The 21,870-nt window shown below is 34.7% G+C and overlaps 4 protein-coding genes across 6 annotated transcripts; 3 read left to right on the forward strand and 1 right to left on the reverse strand.

Annotated features, from left to right (window-relative positions):
• Positions 1 to 1,798: 1,798 nt before the first annotated feature.
• Positions 1,799 to 3,657, reverse strand: LOC135831323 (enoyl-CoA hydratase, mitochondrial-like). The gene is made up of 7 exons (XM_065343718.1): positions 3,415 to 3,657; positions 3,143 to 3,343; positions 2,942 to 3,066; positions 2,661 to 2,865; positions 2,458 to 2,577; positions 2,322 to 2,389; positions 1,799 to 2,245 (listed from the first exon to the last, which is right to left on the reverse strand). The coding sequence occupies exons 1-7, from the start codon at positions 3,515 to 3,517 to the stop codon at positions 2,180 to 2,182; spliced, it is 888 nt and encodes a 295-aa protein (XP_065199790.1). The 5' UTR covers positions 3,518 to 3,657; the 3' UTR covers positions 1,799 to 2,179.
• A 208-nt stretch (positions 3,658 to 3,865) lies between these two features.
• Positions 3,866 to 7,143, forward strand: LOC135831322 (uncharacterized). 3 transcript variants are annotated; one of them, XM_065343715.1, is made up of 3 exons: positions 3,866 to 4,125; positions 4,204 to 4,391; positions 4,549 to 7,143. In XM_065343715.1, the coding sequence occupies exon 3, from the start codon at positions 4,563 to 4,565 to the stop codon at positions 6,399 to 6,401; it is 1,839 nt and encodes a 612-aa protein (XP_065199787.1). In that variant the 5' UTR covers positions 3,866 to 4,125; positions 4,204 to 4,391; positions 4,549 to 4,562; the 3' UTR covers positions 6,402 to 7,143. The 3 variants fall into 3 exon arrangements, with proteins under 3 accessions (XP_065199787.1, XP_065199788.1, XP_065199789.1); XM_065343716.1 differs by having other exon boundaries at positions 4,225 to 4,391; XM_065343717.1 differs by having other exon boundaries at positions 4,249 to 4,391.
• Positions 7,144 to 7,238: 95 nt separating this feature from the next.
• Positions 7,239 to 10,643, forward strand: LOC135831321 (uncharacterized). Its single transcript, XM_065343714.1, has 2 exons — positions 7,239 to 7,814; positions 7,911 to 10,643. Exon 2 carries the CDS (start codon positions 7,983 to 7,985, stop codon positions 10,275 to 10,277), a length of 2,295 nt encoding a protein of 764 aa, XP_065199786.1. The 5' UTR covers positions 7,239 to 7,814; positions 7,911 to 7,982; the 3' UTR covers positions 10,278 to 10,643.
• Positions 10,644 to 12,204: 1,561 nt separating this feature from the next.
• Positions 12,205 to 21,772, forward strand: LOC135831327 (GRB2-associated-binding protein 1-like). Its single transcript, XM_065343722.1, has 6 exons — positions 12,205 to 12,538; positions 14,503 to 14,631; positions 18,407 to 18,587; positions 18,667 to 19,740; positions 19,837 to 20,033; positions 20,123 to 21,772. Exons 1-6 carry the CDS (start codon positions 12,455 to 12,457, stop codon positions 20,417 to 20,419), a joined length of 1,962 nt encoding a protein of 653 aa, XP_065199794.1. The 5' UTR covers positions 12,205 to 12,454; the 3' UTR covers positions 20,420 to 21,772.
• The last annotated feature ends 98 nt before the right edge of the window (positions 21,773 to 21,870 follow it).

Consider the following 21,870-nt stretch of genomic DNA (forward strand, 5'->3'; position numbering starts at 1 on the left):
AGTTTTTTAAATTCTCAAAAAAGTGTCATGTGGCTTATCAAAATAGGTTGAAATTTTGCAAGAAATCCAAACGTTTCGACTTTCGAAGAAAATATTTATTTGTCATTTTTGAAGAATTTCGTCCCCAAAATTCGGTTACATGATTTTTTGAATTTTCATTTCTTATCAAAATTGGTTAAAACTTTGCAACATTCAAATATTCCGACTAAAATCTTTTTGAGTAATTTTTGAAAATTTTTGAGCCTATAATTTTAGATATTATTAAAAATATTCGAGTATATCAACAAAAATGTTCTTTGAATATTTTTATAGGGTTTGGAGAAAGTTTGGATGAAATGTTGTGATTTCCTTGCAAAGTTTCTGACATCTGAAATTTTCAAGAACCTATTGCAAAAATATATTTGATTTGATTTGATTTGAACAACATTGGATTCTCTTCAGACTTCATGTGACCTGTTTTGATGAATTGTATGGAACTTTTTCATAACTCTCGGCGAATTGACTCAATTTCGTGCTCAAATTTTTTCAAGAAATGCTCAAAAAAAAATTTTATGAAAATTTTTGATTTCCTGTCAAAATTTTAAACAGTTTTTTCCAGTTGCATGGCACCTTTTTTAGAAATTTCGAAAATCATGACCCAATTTTGGGTTTAAAATTCTTGAAAAAATGCTCAAAAAATATTTTGGAAGAAACTTTAACCCATAGCTTTTAGAATGTAGAATAAAATGAAAAAAAAAGTTTGAACGTCAAAGTTTAAAGTTGATTAGAACTAGAACTTCCGCCAGAGGCATTTAAAATTTTCATTTGGCAGTCATTTTAATTATTTTCAAATACCCCTCCTACCCACATAAAATCGTAAGGACCTACGGTTTGCGCCATTTGTCATCGTTTGATGATCTCTACCGACATGCAAAATATGAAAAAAATCGACGACCCTCCTCGTAAATACGAGGCTCTTATTTAAACCTATCGTATATCTCTATCTGTGCTTTCTCAATGAATGAGATGTCACCAGGAATGCCATTTAATATACTCAGTTTACGACTAGACGTCGTTGTTAAATTTAACTCGATAAATTTCGTGAAGGTGTATCGGAGTGACGACAGAACAAAAGTAGGTATGAGTAGGTAAGTTATACTCACCACTGTCAGTGGATTGGATAGGTGTTGATAAGTAATGTACACCGTTAGCGACAAATTTAGCGCATTTGTGCGTGTGGTATAATTACGAGTACATGCTCTTGGTTTGTTACATAGTTGTGCATACCATTTTCCAGTATCCATGGAAATAAAGAAGCAGATTTTCTCGTAAGCTTATATTGATTCATATTACTTTATTATTTTTGGTGGAGGGTCCCATCCCCTATCATATCCCTGGGTATCTTCTGATCAGGTATATGTATTGGATTCGAACATTTATTCATCCTCCTGAACTTTGAATTTCTGTTTTTGTTTTATAACTTTACTTTTCACGTCTCAAAGTTTTTGTTTTAGTTTCCCTGCCTTTGTGAAATTATTTTTGTGCATTCGATAAGTTCGTGAAAATATTACTTTTATGATTAATTTTACTAGATGATGACTGAACTTTGGAATATCTTTCCTCAAAAGAATAAAAATTAGTTTTAAACTTCTATAAATGGAATATCGCACACTTTTTTAAAACCGTAATTATGAGAATTGAGAAATAACCGCATCGCTTGACATCTCAAAATATCGACGAAGGATATTCATTCACTTATCTACCGGAGTACCGGCGCTACTTACTGAGCAGAAAGATTTTTAAAAAACTCGCACGTGGATAACTATAAATCATTTATTAAACCAACTCCAACACTTTACACAAAATAACCAAGATAAAAAATAAAAAATGAAGAAAAAAAGACTAAGCTGAATAAAAAGTACCACTCTCATAAGTACAATACACGATAATCATGAAAACAGTCTGTAGATAGTACAAAAGTTGACCGATGTTGGTACTGGGATAAATACGTAATACATAACAAATTACTATAATTAGAAAGTAATGAAAATATGGACGAATTACATTACAATCTTTGATACGATGATAATGAACCTGAAATTACTCTTGTGATGCGATAATACCACTAAAAAAAAAACCACGATAAGAGAGACACAATCGCCAGTTCGCCATTACGAAATGAAACCGTACGTTGAGGATTCTATTTATTTGAGAAATTCGGTTGTCTTTTTTCAACAAAGGCGTTCATGCCTTCTTTACGGTCCTCCTGTAATTTTTAAATATAGAATATTATATAAATTAACGCGCATAGACATTAAAATATACAGAAAAACATTACTTACAGTCGCAAAAGTAGCGTAGAAATGTTTCTTTTCGAATTTTAAACCTTGGGATAGAGCAGTCTCAAAAGCTAAGGAACAAAATTGAAAATTATAATCAAAAAAGAAAATTTATGCAGAGTACGAAAGAGATACTAACCATTGTTTACAGATTCTTTGCAAAGTTGAACGATTATTTGAGAATGTTGAGATATCCTCTCGCCTAATTTAATAGCTTCATCGACTAGCTTATCAGATGGGAACACTTTGCTAACTAAACCTGCAAAGATCGATGATGAGAATTAATACAAACGTACGAAATAGTAAAAGCACCGATTAGAGATGTAAGGTTGAAAAACAAACCTCTCCTGAATGCATCCTCAGCCGTGAACTGGTTTCCAGTGAGGCAAACCTCCATGGCGAAGCTTTTACCGCATGAACGAGCTATCCTTTGAGTACCTCCGGCTCCCGGTATGGTTCCTATGATGATTTCAGGTTGTCCGAACTTGGCTTTATCGCCAGCGTAGATAATATCACACATCATGGCTAATTCGCAACCTCCACCAAGCTGTGAAAATATCAAAAATATAGAATCACATATGAAACAGATAAGAGACGAGGAAAATTACAAAATAGGTACAGACAGCGTATCCGTTGACAGCGGCTATTAGAGGTTTTTTACATTGAGTAATCTGGTCCCATTCTTCCAATAAACCTTTACGAACATTATCGGAATAAGTTTGGTTCAACATTTCTTTAATATCAGCTCCTAAAATCGAAGACAACATTAGAATGAAAATTCTTATTCGATTCAAATTGAAACATGTTGCAAGATGGAAAGTTACCTGCGGCGAAAGCTTTTTCACTTCCAGTCAAAACAATGGCGCCGACGGATTCATCTTTATCGAGTTTCTTCACTGCCTGAGCTAATTCGGTGATTAGACCGTCGCATAAGGCATTCAGAGCTTTAGGCCTGTTCAAAGTAACCAACCCTACATTCTTCTGCGATCCGACTTTATCCGATAGAATATACTGGTATGGAGATTCTGTACAGAAAAATCGTTCAATGTAGAACACACGAATATGGTTAAAACATGAAAATAAATGCTCCGCTTACCGGTTGAATAAAAAAGACCCAAAGAGGTAGTTTTAATCTGGTAATTGAACTTGACTACGGTGGTATTTTTGATCAGTCTTGAGAATAGTTTGAAAGAAGCCATCTTGAGTTAGAAATTGAATTGAACCAAACGCGACGACAATTATTCATACAATGAACAGGATGTTAAAAATACCCGATAAATTATGCTGTTTTTGTAGTTTTTATCTGAATTACGATGTAATTGTTGATAAGGATATCTCCATCAAGGCCATTGACGCCGCATTTTTGAAGAAAAAACAAATCACAGCTGATCGCAAGAATTTCAAAAAGTTGAGAGATCTCTTCTGCATAATTTGATCTGTGACTTGACATTTTTCGGAAAAAATCAAAAAAAAACTTTCCTATCTATTAAAGTTGATCTGTGATTTTAAAAACAAAAACACTAAAACAGTGATGCTACAGATAAAAACAAAAAAAAAGATTTCACATCAAATTAAAAATTTTCAAAATGAACTGCGAAATGCACGAAATTCGCAATCGTATTTTTTTCTGCCTGTTGCATTTTATGGGCTAAGAGTTTTCATTTTATTACGTTTTATGGAATTTATGGAGAAATGTGTTGAATGTTATCAGTTATTGGATTAAAGGATCATCGGAATTGATATTTCAGACAGACGCCTAAATTCGAACTAACGGTGATCGTTGGCTAAAGCAGTTGAAACTTGAAAGGTAAAATGATGGCTTTGAGATTACGAAAATTAGCAATTAGCCCACACTCTTATCAGTAATTATCAATTATTTCAATAGAGCCTTTTGTTTCACCAATAGTGGAATTGAAACTTGTTTCTACAGCTGAAGATTCACTGAGAAAAAGCCTTTGGAATGTCGCAGAATGTTAGGACTTCTGTCCCTGTACTCGTTTCAATGGCCATTTAAGTGAGAGGATCCTTTTGTATCGATTATTCCTCAAAGATACTCTCTGTTGAGCGATTCGTGTGAGTATTTGATTACAAATAATCGTAATGTCAATAAATATTGAAAATGATCAATAGTATTCTTATCAGTAACCTGTATCCATCTGTAATCAGTGGAATCTAGAAAAATAATGAGAATCATCGTATTATCTAATATTATTGCGATCTATTATTACAGATAAACGTTTCACGATGTCGAATGAGAAATCTACATCCGAAGTACAACCTAATTTCGATAAATGGGTAGTCACCTACCAAGATATCCTAGAGAACGGACTAATCCGCTACAATAGCGCTTTCTCGATGCCAACTTTGCAGTACATTTCATCGGTGCATTTAGTGGCGACATTATGGTACAACAAATTACATACTTTCAAGCACCAATTAACCTGGTTACAAGTTTGCAAGATCGGTAACAAGATTAAAAGCGAACTGGACGATATAATGAAACCTAAACCTTTACATCAGTATATTCCTCATTTGATTATACTTGTAGGTCAAGAGCTAAGCAACTGGATAGATTTCTACGATTATTACGTGTTCAAGAAGAACAAAAAAAAGAAGAGCGTAGCGATCAACTACATCGATAAAATCGTCTGGTCACCCAGAGGTACTATAAATCATCTAAAAACTGCCAAATCCATGTTAGAGGTGAAGAAATCAATTTTATACAAGAACTGCGTGATCGTATGTGCCAAATGCTGCGCTAGCGAAGATATGCTAATCGGTTTTCCCGCTTTTATTGGCAATCTTCAGACGGATAACTTTATCGAAGAACACAACCCGATGAAATTCTTTTGGCTCAATTTCATGCATCGATCAGCTGAAAGTTGGGATGAATTGAAGGCTAACAAATGCCTGTACTGTTTCGAACGAGAAGTATCTACTTATCTGCGCAATACGCCGGCCAGCGAGTACGATGTGAGTGTAATGTTTACACTGCAGTATGAATTCTATATCGATTACTCGTGTTATATTGTTTCTAAATTGGACGAAAATCAGCAAGACGAGCTAATGGATTTTGGCGTTTTCTTCGACGATATTATACCGCAATTTTTAATGGAACCTTTGTATCTGGACTATTTTCTACCCACTTTGTATCATGTACGGGACGATATTCCGGAAGAAAACGTATGCCAGATATTATTCGATTTGAACAACTTGATCAGCGATCATTACGGAGATGCTTCGAAAGGATATTCGTACTTATACGAAAAATACGTTTTCTTTTTTCAAGAAATTTGGTCCTTTTTGCCAGACCATTGCAAAGATTTTGTGTTAGATTTGGAAATCACTGCTTTTGATTGGATTTGGCAAAACACCTCGTTATATCTACTATCAACTTATTTCGGAGATTGCAGACCGAACGTCAAACGCACGCTGTTATTTTCCGCTCGAGCTTTGAACTTTTGCGAAGATTTGATTAAAAACGATCAATACGAAATGTTCGAGAAATACGTATGTCCGGTGTTTTTTACAGGCAACAGCGAAGAATCCGACAACCTGAAACACGAATTCGTTCGCGAAGTTAAAAGCGTCTATTGGCATTTCATCAAGGAACGAAAATGGTCAGCTTTGGATAAATTCTTCACCTGGTCGTATAGTTCGGAAACAGAAAAAATGGAACAAAAGAAAATGCTCCTAAGGGATGTTTTCGTTTACGAAGTCGACGATTACAGGTTCACGTCGAAAATGCATTACAAAACTCGATACCAGTGTAATTTTAAACCAATGAACGGTGTGACGAATTTCGGCCATTTCGACGAGCTTCTCAAATGGTGTTTTAATTCGAAAAAGGAGATAAATAAATTCAAAAGAACGGAGCTTTGCAAAACCAACAACTTTACTGAAATTATTTGTGATATGATTAAACGCAAAAGGTTGGACATTATTAAACAGTTTTTATCTTGGTGTTTTTCAAATAACGAGAAATTAATCAGACAGTTTAAAAAGAGTTTCGGTAACGAATTGGCCAGCTTGGAGGAAGGTTTAGAAGAGCCACCGCCTACTAAAAGAAGAAGACTCCGATAAAGTTGACCGTGAAACGAGCAATAGTACTGATACCATTTGTGATTTTGATTGTTTTTTTTTTCTTTTCAATTACCTATTTATTCATGTCATTTTGTTGTTTTTAACTTCAAGTTGAATTATTTATAGCTTAGAGCGCGTAATTATGTTACAGTTGAATATGTTGAATATCATACAAGGTGCTTCGAAAGTGGTCACTGGTGTAGGGGTTTGAATGATTTGCTGCAACAAGTTGTTTTTATTGTCTTGTTCGTTCTTTTATTCACGATTTTTGAAATGTACCTATCAATTATTTATTCGAAATATTAGGTCGATAAATAACTTATAATAAATGTAGTTTTGTGGAGATTTTCTCTCTATCAGAAAGACTTTGCAATATAAACGCTGCAAAGTATTTATATTTTCGCTCGAAAATTATGCAAATAATTGTTTTATTGTTTTTCAAAAAACACTTCATTATTTATTTATTTTTTTTGTTGCATAGAAATAGAATTGTGAGTATTGTTTCTGCATGTTTTAGTTCCTCCTTTACCCAATCTTCTACATTGGCGGTCGAATATGCCTAATTGTCTTGCGATGCTTTATTGTTTCATTTTATGTCTATTTTATTTATTCATTTTGTCTCCAAATATTGTCGTTTTGTATATTTTTGCTGTGTTTTTTCTTCCTTCTCCTTTGAAAAAAAAAATGTAATGAGGTAGTTCAATTATTATATTTTTTACTTAATAAAAGTTATTCTTTGTTAGTGTTGTGTTAATGTTGATACTTATCTTATTCGCCTCAGAGTCGGGGGTCGGGGAATTTTTCCGGAAAATTTTTTCAAAAATTATGTCCTGTAATTTTTTTAAATTTTATTACCACAAGCCAAACGCGTAACAAAAACACCCAAAAAATAGACAACATGAAAAAAGGTGCGATTTTTTGATTTTGGATTTCAGTCTACCTACAACTTTGCAATAGAACAATTTCCAATCTTTTGTACTTGTACACGAGCATCGTTTTTGAAAATTTTAAATTATTCAACAATTCAACATTATGATTCCAATTCTCCCCTTCCAAAATTTGTTCGAACCACATCTGGTTAATAGGAGCTGAAAAATCCTGGAGGGGGGGATCTTGGGTAAAAAATTGGGAAAATCTGACGAAAAATTGGGAAAGTTTCAATCTCACACCCAATATGCGACCGAGATCAGGTGTGAAAATGCATACCTAAGATTACCTACCTACAGTTACACACCAATACTCGTCAAAAAAATTTTACGAGCTTAGAAGTCACTCCCTGAAAGAACACGTGTTGTAATGTAACAGCAGACATGTTTATCTGCATCGAAGTGTGTGATGTTCGCGATAGGTATGCTTTGAAAGTTTCATTTTAAACTGTGATCATATTTTGTGCAAAATGAATCATTTTAATATGTAAGTATACTAGTACTTGAGTATTCATTACTTCGTCGTTATATTAAAATCAGAAGTTATCAAGTTCGTGTTGTTTTGTTTTGTTTTTTTTTTCAGGAAATAATTTCATCACGAAGCATCGAACTCCAGAGCAAGATTATTATTGTGTACGTTTCCAATCACAAGACGATGGCCGATGAAAATACAATCGTTTTCTATTTCTCGCCGGTATCATTGTCGGAGATGGCTTTATCAAAACTGGCATTAGTGTGTTGGCGTCAGCAAGTCGCCGATCTATACCCGGATGTAGCCAGAGCGCTGTGGGCCAAATGGTTTACCGAACATGAATTCAGCATCAGCGATAGTTTACAGTTGCCAAGCTTGATTCAAAACCTCGTAGATAATCGTATTGGAATGATGGGGCAGAAGTTGGAGAGATGTTTTAATAATTTGGAGAGGTGCTTTGAAGAAAAACTTCACAAGTTTGTTTTAATATATCTCGAATACGCGATTCTCGATTCGAATGGTGAAATTTGTTTGAAAAGAACCGCCAAGAATTTGCTGTCGAGTGGCCGATTGAATCCGGTGGACGAATACAAGCTAGCTTGCGCGTACTACCTCGAAGAAGATATCGAACGTTTGTGGCCTTCGGTTTTGGGAGATAGGAGTATTCCTTTTGAATACGAATATTCCCGGTATCCTAGCTCACTGTATTATTGGACTTTTCGTTTGAGGAACCGACTCAATGAGATACCCGGCGACAAGCAAAAGTCGGCTGAATTTCGTATCTTATCATCATTAGAGATACCAATGGAATGGCCGGAAGTCGAATACTACTGGAGTAGGATAACCTCACGCCAACGAAAATCACAAATGAATGTTATTTTCCAGGAAAAAAACGATGTAATTGTAAAGTATTTATTGCCGAAATTGAGCAAGGAGGAGTTGCAATATGTTCTGCAAAAAGCTACTACGCCGACTCCGGCCGTCATTTTATGCAGTTTGGCAGCATTTCAGTCCCATTGCGATCTAGTCCTACAGGCGTGGAATTTTATGAAATGGTCCATCAATGTTAAACAATTTATGCAAGTGTTGAGTGACTTGCAGAGATATTCGAATCAAGATCTTTCAGGTCGTACTGCTACTTTACTACACGATATATGGACCAGTGCTCCGGATGATTTGAAAAACAAAATTTCGAATTATATGGTGACCATTTTCTTCCGATCGATATCAATTAAACGTGTGCTCGCAGAATCCTGTGGTTACGGCCGTAACGCGCAGATTTATCTTGATTTGATAACTAAAGTCGAATCTGAATCGAGAAAAACATTGTGGTTGGAAAACTGGCGCAAATTAATTATGGTTGTGAACGTCTCCGATTTGAAAAAACTCATGAATTTATGCTTCGAGAATGGAACCGATATGGCCCAGTTTAAAGAACATCACATGATGAATTACGAAATGCCACGACGCCTCATCCGAAGTTCGCCATACGGCAATTCGCTCTGTACACGCCGATATTTCGATGCATTTATAAAAAAAGGATTATGCGACGAATTGATCGAATACCTGAAATTTTGTTCTTCGGACGAAGAACGCGTGCGTAATTTAATGCGAGTAATCGTCGATACGAATAAACCTTCTTTGCATCAGCTCAAGTTTAACGCACTGGTGAAATTCAAAGCCTTTATCGTCAGCTCATTTGCGTCAGCGGAATTAGCCAACGAGTTTATCAAGAACATGATCAGCAAAAAAGTAGAGTCATGGTACGATTTTTTGGACAAAGGGTGCCTGAATAAAGCTAAAAATCTTTTCGAGTGTTTCCTGTCTTCCGAACCGGATTTATTAGCCGAGGCTAAGCAGAAATGTTTCGAACGTTGTCAGATTATCCTCAAGAGAGTAACATTTCGCGTGTTTTATCCCAGGGTTTGGCAACAGTTTCTGAAATGGTGTGTTGCCAGCGAAGAAGACTTAACGATGTTCAAAAAATCTTTCCCAATCGATGATGTATTCAACATACTCCTCAACAAAGCGACTAGCGGACAGCTGATTCCAGTTGGTTTTGATTATGATTCGTATGCACCTATGGCTATACCTTTAGAGCAATACCACACGTTCTCGATGAAGGGTCCGGATGATGTCATAGTGGCGGGTATGTCATCTGTGAATAACTTTTTACTGTGGTTATTCGAATCTTACGAAGTTACGCAAGCATTCAAGTTGAAGAAGATCAATGATTACAAGAACGCCAGCGCCATTGTGTGTATGTTTAATTGGGAAAAGAGGACGACCATCGGCTTTATGTTGAACTGGTTTTTCGACAATCATGACGCAGAGAGGGATATTTTTTTAGCGAAAAATAGACACATACGCGAACGATTAAGAAGTGATTTTTTGCGATGGTCTGAATCCGAAAGTGAAACAGAGGATGAAGAGACAGATGAGGAGACGGATGAGATGTACTCAGATAGAGGCTGGTAGCATCGAGAAGCGAACAAATGTTTTTTGTTAACCAAAACAAATATATTTTAGAATCTTAATTATAGGTGAAGATACCTATTTCAAGCGAATGCATATTTAGGTACCTACTTAGGTATTGTTGTTTATTTTTAAATAACGTCCAATTTATTGTTCAAGTCTGAAAAACTTGTTTTTTTAAATCATTTTTTACTTTTCATGTGATTTTGTTTGATGTTTTTGCGTCTTTTAATTTTGGATTTAAGAGAAAAACACTGATAGTTTTTATACTTTCTTTTTTCCTTATGTACGTAAGATAATCTTAAGTTTGATTGGAATGTCTCTTTGCGATCTGTTTTTCCTGAGAATTTAAAAAGAAATTATAAATTTCGTTGAGATATTGTGTATTTGACTGTTGTAAAGTGACAAAAATTATCAATTTCATCGAAGAAATTTTCAAGCAATTTAGGTAATTGTAATTTTCTATCGTAAAGATGTTATTTATACCTAAGGCGTCTGTTCATGTTTTTTTTTCTTCAAATTTTGATGATTTGATAAAAATTGAGATGTGGATTGTTTTAACTTTGGTCGATGTCGCTATTTTCGAAAACTGCATTTGTTTCTGACCTCGAAGCTTCGTTTTGACTTTGAGAGAATGATGACGAACGATCAAAATGATGCCAAATTCGAATTACAGACATCCATTTACTTAGTGGAATACCTACGATATAAAAAATGCAATTTTGCGTCAACTTTTAAAAAATTCAAATTTTTTGGGGCAATGGTCATCAACATTTTTGCAGCTTTGGTCATTTTCAGTGATTTTAAATTTTAATGCTTCTTTTGAACGCTTTCAAATCATTTTTAAATTTTAATACGTTTAATTTTCCGTACATTGTAGTCTAGAAAAAAGTTATGTGCTATAAAATACCTATCATTTTGGGTGATTTCTTTTCAATAATTTCAATGAATTTTTGATAGTTTTTTTTTTACATGATTTTATGTTTATCGCGTTCTTGACAAAGCAAAAGTTTTTGAAATTTATTTCGAAAAGTAATGATGGAAAAATGATGTTATTTTTCACGAGAAAAACTTAGAGTATGAGTATGGTGTATAATTACTGGCCTTGTAGTTCTGAAATTTCTGGGAAACAAAAATTATTATCAGTATGTTTCATGCTGAAATGATGAAAATATTTCAAATAGGTATGCGGTCTTATGACACGAAAAGGTTAGTAATTGACTAATTTATTTGAATATTTTGAATCATGCATTTTTTTAAAGTATCAAAATATTCCTTTACTTTTATGTTTGCCAATGCAATTATTGCAATTTAATGACTCTGCGAAGGAAAAAATATGAATAATTTATCCATTCCACTGGAATGGTAGCAAAGAAATTATATAAATTCCTGACAGTCTGATCACTGATGCACAACTCTTTGAATTCAAAATAAGAGAGAAAAATTCAACTTCTTGTCTTCTTCTGAAATGAAAATTGAAAACTGAAAAGTAATTTCAATAAATTTTCAAATTCAAAATAAAATAAATCAAAAATACACCAGCGAATGAAATGAATGAATTATGAAGTATTCTGTAATCTGTATTCGTCAATTATCAATTTTGTCATTCATAAATATTGTGGAAGATATTATATTTACGAAATATAAATTGAAATTCCTGACATTCTAAATTGTGATTATGCAACTCTTTTGAAATTTGAATTCAAAATAAGAGAGAAAAATTCAATTTCTTCTGAAATGAAAAGTGAAAACTGAAAAGTAATTTCAATAAATTTTCAAAATTATTATTATTCAAAATAAAAATAAATATCAAAAATACACCAGCGAATGAAATGAATGAATTGATGGTGCTTTCCAAACTTTCCGCAGTGCTTCGCCGCAGTGCCCATGTGATTTAGATTTATTCATGACGTCACTGATATATTTATCATGATTCATGCAAAGTGCAAATTTCTTCTGTTGTTCTGCTTGTTTTGTCTGTCTCATTCATCTGTTGCTCAAATGCTCACACGCAAATTACAATTCGATTCCCGTTTCTAAAAGGATGTATTTTATTTTAGAATTTGTTCGCGAGTGCCAAAATAATTCTTTTATTCAATCTTCGTGCTATCAATCAGTCAGTTCATTCAAACCTTTGACGAATCTTCTTGTTGCGTAGATGAAAGCTCATCGTAATCACTATGATGTCCAATAAAGATAATTTCGAAACAGTCAGCGAAGGCTGGTTAACAAAATCACCGCCAACCACTCGAATATGGAGAGCTGTAAGTATATAAATTACTCATCTCGATGAAACTACTCAATATAATGTACGTAATTCGTATTGCATTATGATAACACTTCTATCACCCACCGTTCATTCATCTACACTCATCCTCTGTCTCATTCATTCGTCGTTGTCAATTAATTACCAAAGCACGTGTATTCTTCGTATAAAATTACCCTCAGAAGTGGTGCTTTTCAAGTACAAAGTTCATCGAAGTAAAAAGAAAAACAAATTCAAGAATATGCGTAAATTCACAGAATTGCTTCGCTTATCTGCTCTATAACGATAGACAGTCCACTAACGAAGCTGGTTTATCGGTTATGAGCTTATGACGGTTTATTTGTTGATAAATTTAAATGCAGACTGTTGAAACATCTATTAGCAAAACCAATTTATTGTCAAATGAAATGATTTATTAATCGAGGTGATTAGAGTAATTACGTCGGTTAATGTTCGATAACCTATGAATCATTATACTCGTTACCTTCGTACTTTTTTATCACTTTTCTGTGAGATTTCCTCGTATAATGAAGTTAACAACGATATTTTTTCTCTCTTCGAGAATAGGTATTACAAGTGCTGAATTTTTTCTATACTATTCGTCCTACGTATGGTATTACGTATCTCATCGAAGGAAATCCTGTATTAGTGACTGATAAGAGTTTCGTATCTTCAATGTACAGACAGTGGAAGAAGATAAATTGACGAATGTTGCAGTGTAGCGGGTGTTTTCGATTATGATCCTCATTCGTAGGAATTTTAAAAATTTCCCAGTATTAGCGAGTATCGAATGTACTTTCAGTCACAGTTGTAATTTACGTTCGGTTTTTAATCAACCGATCATCCTTGAGAATTTCACTTCACCGATCTGCTGAACTGAAAGTAGGTAGAACGAATGTGTAACTGACCTAAAGTACATCGATGACAAGAAATCTGCCAACTGGTTGTACTCGTCAGTCGTCGGATAATGAATCATTTATTCATGCGATTTCATCTTACGCATTTTTGCCCTCTTCTTATGTCTATGTGCCGTATGTGTTACACTCAACGACGATGTACACTGTACAGCAACAGTTCTTGAGTTGAGAATAAACAGTTAAAGGAGGGGGTTTATATATTTTGTAATTGACCACATGACCGATTACTCATAGGGAACGATGTACGTGCAATGTGTTGGTGATATGAGCAAGCTGAGGCAGAAAGATACCAGATGAAGGGTAATTGTGAATTCATACTGAGTTAATTACAGTACCACTTGTTCGACGAGAGTATATGATTCATCGGGAAATGGTTTATGGTTTTCTTCAATAGGTACTTTTGTAAGGTATTCAACTTGTTTATAAACATTATACGCACATGACGTAGCCTGTTGCTACAGTCACCGGTCGTATAGTCGTATTCTGCGTAGATAGGTAAGGTGCCTGTACCTATAGTCGAATTTTTTCAACGTCAGCAAAAATAGGCAATTAATCAGAGTAGTTTTCCATTCGATCGCGATGCTAGGCTGTTTTCACGTCGATAATGGGAAAATACCAGAATGTGAGGTTTCTTAGTCTGTCATGGTGACCGTGTTTTTCTCTTTTTAGCTACCTATTTATAACTTGTAGGTAATACGGTTTGCTGCGGTGTAATCGAGCCGTGAAAATTCGTTCATTTGTGGTACTTTTCACTAAATACATACAAGATGGAAAGTGTCCGTGTGATGAAAGTGAGAGTTGTCTGTGTGACCTGTTGAAAATGTATACCTATCTCATATATCTCGGGACTGGTCTATTGGGAATTTAAATTTAATACCAGAAAATAAAATTGTTGAAGGATTTAAAATTCATTTTTTACAAGGTGTAGTTTGAGAGGTAAAATTTAGGAGTTCTACGAACCATATTTTGCATCATGTTTTTCTCGAATGTGACTTTATAATTTTATTATTTAATTGATGAAATAATTTTTACTTTTTTTTTTCAGCGATGGAGAAGAAGATGGTTTATATTACGACATTCTGGGGAATTACCTGGTCAATATTTTCTCTTTTACTATACCGATAGGAACTGTAGAAAATTGAAGGGGCAAATCGATCTGGATCAATGCGAACAGGTAATTTTTAACGATTAACACAGGGCACTGGACTCGTACTCGGTTACTTATGGGTGCCATTTAATCGCACGACCAAAAAAACAAGTATCACGACAAGCGTTTCAAAGTTTCACGGCTGAAAAATGCATTCCCGACCAAAAAAGGTTTACCCGACCAAAAATGGTTTCGCACGACGAGATAAGTCATTCAACAACAAATAAATAAATTCACGACATTTTATTACTTTCACCTGTCATTTAAGGGGAACAACGACGACATTTCAAAGTCAGAAAAATACATATTACCGACGAAATTAAAAATTTAAAAAATGCTAAAATTTGATTGGAAATACAAAAAAAAGGTTAAAAAACCAAGTACGAATAAATATTCATTGAAGTAGAAGGGCTTTTGTAGCCTTTGTGGGTCGGCCCCTCTTCCTTTTCTGCCCCAATGGAACGCCTATTATTTTTTTTCAAGTTGGCATTTGAAAGTTTCGATCCAGATTTAAGGTACTTGAAATTATTTTTTCGAAATTTTGAAAATGTGTATTGAAGATCCACATCAGGGTCTCGGAAAACATTTTTATCATATTTTTAATTTTAAGTCATTCCCTTTTTTATCCATATGCATTTGAAAAAACAAAATTATAAGACCTTTTTGCAGTGACTTTTTTTTGCGTAATTTTGGTCAAAACAGCTGGAAATAATTATGTGAAAAATCATATTTTTTCCAGTACTCTTTCAAAAATGATGAACAAGTTGAAGAAAAAGACTGAAACTAGTACATTTTCTCGCCAGATGAGTAAAACAAAGACTAAAATTGGAACATTAAAATTTGCGGGAGGGAAAATATTTTAAAAATAGCAGTGAATTGGATTTTCATCTCTTGAAATCATGATAATTTGGGTGAAATTTTATTATTTTTTGTTCGTCGTGAATAATGTTATGCAGTCGTGTTTATTGTTATCTCATACTACATCCTCCGTCGTTCCAACCTACTTTACTGTCGGGCTTTATCCTGGCGTGAAAGTTGATATTTGATTGTCGTTCATTCAGCCTTTTTGGTCGTTACGTATGCTCGTCGTGATACTTGTTTTTTTGGTCGTGCAAAATATTAGTACCCGTTACTTATTAAGTATGTAGTTGAATGGCTGAGGTCGCCGTTTTTTTTTTTTTACAAATTTTTAAAAATTAATTTTTTTATACTTATATTTTGAAAAAGAAAACTTGAAAAAAAATCTAATCAATTCCTGACATAATGTCAGACTTGAGAATTTTTTCAGTAAATGACAAATTTCTAGCATCTTGATGCCTATATTAGACTTTTATAACTTTTGAAGAAAAAATCGATCGATTTTTAATGTTTAGAGTAGATTTGATTTTACAATATTCGGACTGACTTCCAAAAACTTGGAAAAAATTCCGATGAATTCTCGACATTGAGTTGAACTTGAACATTGTTTTAAAATTTTAGTCATGCCGAAAAGTCCCAAAAAGTCCTGTTTTTTGATAAAATTGTCAAGTTTTGCTTTTTACCATAAATTTTAAAAAATTCTCAGTTTTCAACAAAATTGTTAAAAATTATTGTTTTTTTTTTCAAAAAATTGCAAAAAATCTCACATTTTTCAAAAATTGCCCAACTCTTTCTTTTTTGCCAGAAGTTGCCAAAAAAAAATTTTTCCCAAAAATTTTCAAAATTGTTCAACTTTTTAAAATTAAAATCTAAAAATTTTAATCTGTAGAGTTTTACAGGCATGAAATTCGGTCACGTAAAAAGTGACTTATAGTCACTAATTTCACTTGCAAGTCACTTTTGTCTTTATTTCGGCGAAAATGGCCAAAAAAAGTGACTTCGGTCACATTTGTCCAGTAAAACAGAAAAAGTGTAAAATTTTAGGAAATGACAAATATTTTTCATGAAAATCCTTCAGAATCATAATTTAAAAAAAAATTAAAAATCAACTGTTCAACATTTAAAATGGAAGACGACGTGATTGGATAGAACCGATATTTTCTAAACCATACAAAGGTAGATCGAAAGATTAGGCAAAAATTTATCACCTGTCAGAATTTCAAGTGCTAAAGTGCCTTTTTCGATTTTTGGTGAATTTTTAAAAATCAAATTCAGGCCAAAAATGAGGGGAAAAAAATAAAAATCTTACCAAATTGACCAAAACACGCCAAATCGATTGGAAACTGTTTCAACCCGTTTTGAGCAGTTAGCAGATTTTTGAAACTCGAAATTTCCCAAGATTTTATATCAAATGGAGATGGAAATCCGAAATTCATTCTGCGAACAAGTTTCAATACGCTACGAAATTGACTGCAGGTGGATTTCAAGTCGTTTTGGAGCCTCCAGCGGCTTTTTGAAAATTACTGGAGTCACCAGATTATTGAAACTTGATATTCCCACAACGTTTGTTTAAATGGAGTTTGCAAGCTGAAATTTACTTCGCAAACTAATTTCAACACGATATGAAGTTGACTGCATGATGGCTTCAAATGGTTTTGAAGCTTCCAGCTACTTTTTGGAAATTTCAATTTTCAAAAAAACGCCATACAACCTTTCAAATAAAGTTGCTGGAGGCAGCAGTCGACTTCGTAACGTATTGAAATTAGTTTGCAGAGTAAATTTCAGCTTGCTAACCCCATTTGATGAAATTTTGAGGAAATTTCAAGTTTCAAAAATCTACTGAAGGCTTCAGTAATTTTCAAAAAATCGCTGGAGGCTCCAAAATTACTTGGACCCACCTGAAGTCGTCTTCAGAGGGTGTTAAAATTGGAGTGCATAGTTAATTTCAGCTTTCCATCTCCATTTTGAGGAAATTTCAAGTTTCAAAAATCTACTGGATGAGACTCCAGTAATTTTCAAAAAGTTGCTGGAAGCTCCAAAACGACTTGAAATTTACCTGCAGTCGACTTCATAGCGTATTGAAATTAGTTTGCAGAATTAATTTCGGCTTTCCAACTCCATTTTGATGAAATTTTGTGAGAATTTCGAGTTTTAAAAATCTGCTGGAGGCTCCAGGACTACTCAAAACGGTTTGAAACAGTTTCCAATCGATTTGGCAGGTCGAAAATAGGGTATATCCCAAATTTCCGCTTTCTAGGTCAATTTGGTAAAATTTTGATTTTTTTCTCACATTTTGGCCAAAATTTGATTTTTAAAAATTCACCAAAAATCGAAAAAGGCACCTTAGCACTTGAAATTTTGACCGGTGAAATTTTTGCCTGATCTTTCGATCTACCTTTGTACGGTTTAAAAAATTTCGTTCAAGTCCTATGTTGGAACGCAAAATCTACGATTTTGGCTGACCTGTCAATCAAAATGGCCGCCATTTTGTAAGTAAGGCCACTTTTTTTTAGGACAAGGGCTAGAGAAATGTTCCTTAGGACTCCCCCTTTAAGAAAAATTGTCCTGGAGGATCGACCCGGCGGGGGGGGGGGTGCAATAGATTCTTATGCGGGCTCCCCGACTAACATTTCGTAATATACCTATTTATACTTTGCTCTCATTTCTCAAAATTTTGGTCACTTTTTTGCTGTTTTTCAGTCACTAAAAAAAATTAAATAGTGGATTTCATGCCTGGTTTTATTTTTTTTTTTTGTGATTTTTTTTGCATAAAAAATGTTTTGCTCAAGTTTCTTCATCTTTTTGGTTACTTTTTCTATCTTTTTTGGCCAACTAATGTTTTTTGTTTTTTTTTTTTTTTGAAAAAATTTAGTGCGTGCTGTAAACGACCCAGAAATCATTGTTTAATCGACAGATTCACTTATACTATATTTTTGATTTTCAGGTGGACGCTGGTCTTCGATTCGAATCTCGTAAACAAAAATATCAACACATGTTCACTATACGTACACCGAAACGTATATATTATTTAGCTGCCGAAACCGAAGAAGATATGAATAAATGGGTGGACTGCGTATGCCACGTTTGCGGTTTGAAACCCTTCATTACAGAGGAAGTGGTTACTGGTTAGTAGAATTCGGAAAATCTGAATATTAGAAAAAATATATATTTAAAAGCTCGATAACTATTGAAAAATATTTTTAGATGGTCAAGAGTATTACGGAGACGGAGATAACGTCTCGCAAGCTCCCACCGGTGTCACTGATCTATCGCCACCGGTAACCCCGTCTTCTAATAACATAATAACCGGGCCGTATATACCGATCAGCGAATGCATCAGCGGTAAACCGATCCACAGTGCCGAAGATCTGAAACAATTCTTACTTCTGCACGGGCACGTGAACAAGCCTGCGGCGGCAGCTACCAGTATCCCAGTTACCGAACACCGCCCCGATTCGTACGATTTACCTCGTAGTCTTCGACCACCAGAGATCCAGGTGGAAGTTGGTTCGACACCACCGCCTAGTCCAGGAAGCGAATCCGTTTTCACAGACGACGAATCGGCTCGTAAACCGCACATGGCGAAGAAACCAACCGTGAATTGGGAAACCTTCCCTAGGCCATCAGATAGCTCGATCGATGGCGAAGAAAGTCCCGGATTGGGTACAGCCGCTGTGACCGTAAAAGCAGACCGAAAATTTGCCAAAGTTGCCGGTCCCGTACCGATGGCAGCAGCTGCTCCGCCTAGACCACCTAAACCGTCCCATTTGGCGAATGTTGATACTACAGGCGTGTCAGCTGGTACCGAATCTGGCCATCCTCCGGTCCCTGAGCCGACCCAAGACGATATGTACGATATCCCGAGATCTCATCAGATCCCCGCTGATCTAGATGTTTCCAAGAAGGTGGCTGGAAGGCACTGTTATACGAATGCGGCTCCGGGCCATGTAACCGAGAATAACATCTTTCGATATGATTTCGCCATGACTGTCACCAATTCCGACGATTTGCCCGAAAGTCCGAGATCTGAAAGCGGTTCGGTGTCTTTCCCTAACACGTTGGCTTATTCGAATCTTCCCAGTCCCTCGTTCAGTACTGGCAATCAGATTATACCTACTCCGCCGGCTGTCAATCGTGAATTGAAACCGGGACGAAAATGTTCAGACTCGACTGGAGGGTCGAACGAGCCATCTCCTATTCCACTCAGCACATATCCGCCAAATATCGATCGTAAATTGAAACCTTTGAAAAAGGTTCAAGATGCGATGCGTCATTATGGTAAGTTCGGTGGTCGAACTATCGTTTGATTATTATTGGGCATTTTAATTCGACGTTTTTCACTGATCCATTCCTTATGTTTATTGTTTTGTTTAGAAAACAACTCCAGTGGTACTTTGAAACTTTGTTCACCTCCAATAGGCAGTCTTAGCAGAAGGAAGCAGAGAGCCGGCCCTAGTCCTACGCCACCAAGTAACTCTTCCAAAAGTTACGACAGTGGATCAGCGACCACTGGTCGGATGCATCGAAGACATTCGTCGTCGGATGATCGATTGGATCAAGATAGAGAAGAGGTAGTGTATATTCGATTCTTGACCGCTTATTTATTCTGATCCAAAAATCATCAAATTTTTAATCCGAACTCATTTCACTTTTCGTATAGGTCCAGTTTTACCAAATCAACAACCATACTTACCATACCCGAACTCGTGGTAAAAATGATAGATCTAAGAAATTCAGCGAAATCCAGTATTTAGATTTGGATCTCGATTCGAGCGATAACGCCAATAATAATTCCGGGTTGGTGAATAAGTCGACGAAAAATGTGCACTCTCCTGCCACAGCTACTGTTTACAAAACGGTCGACTTTGTCAGAACGGAGGCGTTTAACAGAACCAGGATTGAAATAGAGGAAGAGAGGAGTAGTAGATTATGTATGGCTGCCGAATCTGCCTCGTGACGGTAAAACTCCGTTCTGTAGTCTCTCGATGGCTCGAACGGATTTACAATAACAATTCACTATCGAAGTGATCAGCTACCTTTAATTTTTACCTAGGTATAAGAATTCATTAATTCATTTCGAAACTAAGATTTCCTCCTTGTGAGATTATATTTATCGAATTGACTTTTGATTTTTCGATCGAATCATACCCGTAAAACGCCAGCTATCGATTTTTTATTTCGTTTTTTTTGTACGATGAAAGTTTGATAATTTTTTTTTTTGCTGTTGATTTGACATTTTGACGTTGCGAATTTAAAAAGTGCCTTATTTTTTTAAACTTACTTACTGTGGGTCTGTTTTTTCCCCTAATAGTCTCGAGTATTTCGGAAGGTGATATTTTTTATTTAAAATGCCCTGTAGATATTTTTTATTATTTGTTTTTTAATACCTACGACAATGAACGAATTTTTATTCGCGAATTTCACGACTATAACATTACCTCAACGGTGAATAACTTGTTTGTTTAACGAGCTTTATTTTCAAAAAATGGTAAAAATAGTGAAAGGATGTTTTTTATAAATAATTTTTGTAATTTGAACTTCGAAGTATTAAATAACTACCAACCTCTAGTCCGTAAAATTTCGAGAATACGATACATACAAGTATAATTTATGAATAAAAGAGATAGAAAACATAAGTATTTTTTGATCGGTGGTTTCAGCCTTCAATACGAATAAAGACTCAATATAAAGCATTATTTATGCATTGTCTTTTTTAAATATTCAACATGATATCATTGATATCTAATGGGATTACTCGATCAGTTTTATTTAGTTCGGTTCATCTTACTTGGATTGAGGTTTTTTTTTGGAAGAATTCGGCTAGAAAAAAAGATCTGTACGGTTTTTACGAAATTATTTATTAACGATGTCTTCATTATGCAATGTGCCATGATATATTATGTGGAAATTGATGCTATAAGATCTGATTTTTTTTTAGTTTAAATTGTACCTTCCCGTTTTATTGGTATTGCCTAATTTTTTAATCTAGCATAGGTATAAATTTACATTATCGAACAAGGTATTGTAATATTGGTCTTCCAGTTGTTGGGGAAAATGTACGACAGTCAATTATTTTATACTGTAATATTATTCGTTTATTTATCGATACTTATTTTGAAAGAATCTTGATTTTCTTATTGTATTTTGTAGGGTATAGTAGGTTTTTTTCTTCTATATTTTATACGTTTTATGCTCAGTTTATTCGTGTCTTTCAGTAAATTAATTACGCTAGAAGGTGTAACTTATAGATTTTAACAATATTGTATCATTTTTATTTTTTTTGTTTAAATTATATCGAATTGGTGTTGAATTATTAGTTCATTTTCGCGGTGTCAGTTTTTCTCCATACTCGCCGCATCACTTGGAAACTGGGTCAAAGTACACCTAACAGGGGTCTAACTCTAAAAT

This window comes from Planococcus citri, chromosome 1, assembly GCF_950023065.1.
Source record: "Planococcus citri chromosome 1, ihPlaCitr1.1, whole genome shotgun sequence".
NCBI classification, from domain to species: Eukaryota; Metazoa; Arthropoda; class Insecta; order Hemiptera; family Pseudococcidae; genus Planococcus; species Planococcus citri.

Excerpts from the sequence above, each read along its gene's own strand:
- LOC135831323 (XM_065343718.1), bottom strand. The coding sequence starts at position 3,517 with ATGGCTTCTTTCAAACTATTCTCAAGACTGATCAAAAATACCACCGTA. Across the intron at positions 3,067-3,142 it reads TGAAAAAGCTTTCGCCGCAG|GAGCTGATATTAAAGAAATG; the intron begins GTAACTTTCCAT and ends CTTCGATTTTAG. Across the intron at positions 2,578-2,660 it reads TGAGGATGCATTCAGGAGAG|GTTTAGTTAGCAAAGTGTTC; the intron begins GTTTGTTTTTCA and ends CGATCTTTGCAG.
- LOC135831322 (XM_065343715.1), top strand. The coding sequence starts at position 4,563 with ATGTCGAATGAGAAATCTACATCCGAAGTACAACCTAATTTCGATAAA.
- LOC135831321 (XM_065343714.1), top strand. The coding sequence starts at position 7,983 with ATGGCCGATGAAAATACAATCGTTTTCTATTTCTCGCCGGTATCATTG.
- LOC135831327 (XM_065343722.1), top strand. The coding sequence starts at position 12,455 with ATGATGTCCAATAAAGATAATTTCGAAACAGTCAGCGAAGGCTGGTTA. Across the intron at positions 12,539-14,502 it reads CCACTCGAATATGGAGAGCT|CGATGGAGAAGAAGATGGTT; the intron begins GTAAGTATATAA and ends TTTTTTTTTCAG. Across the intron at positions 20,034-20,122 it reads TGGATCAAGATAGAGAAGAG|GTCCAGTTTTACCAAATCAA; the intron begins GTAGTGTATATT and ends CTTTTCGTATAG.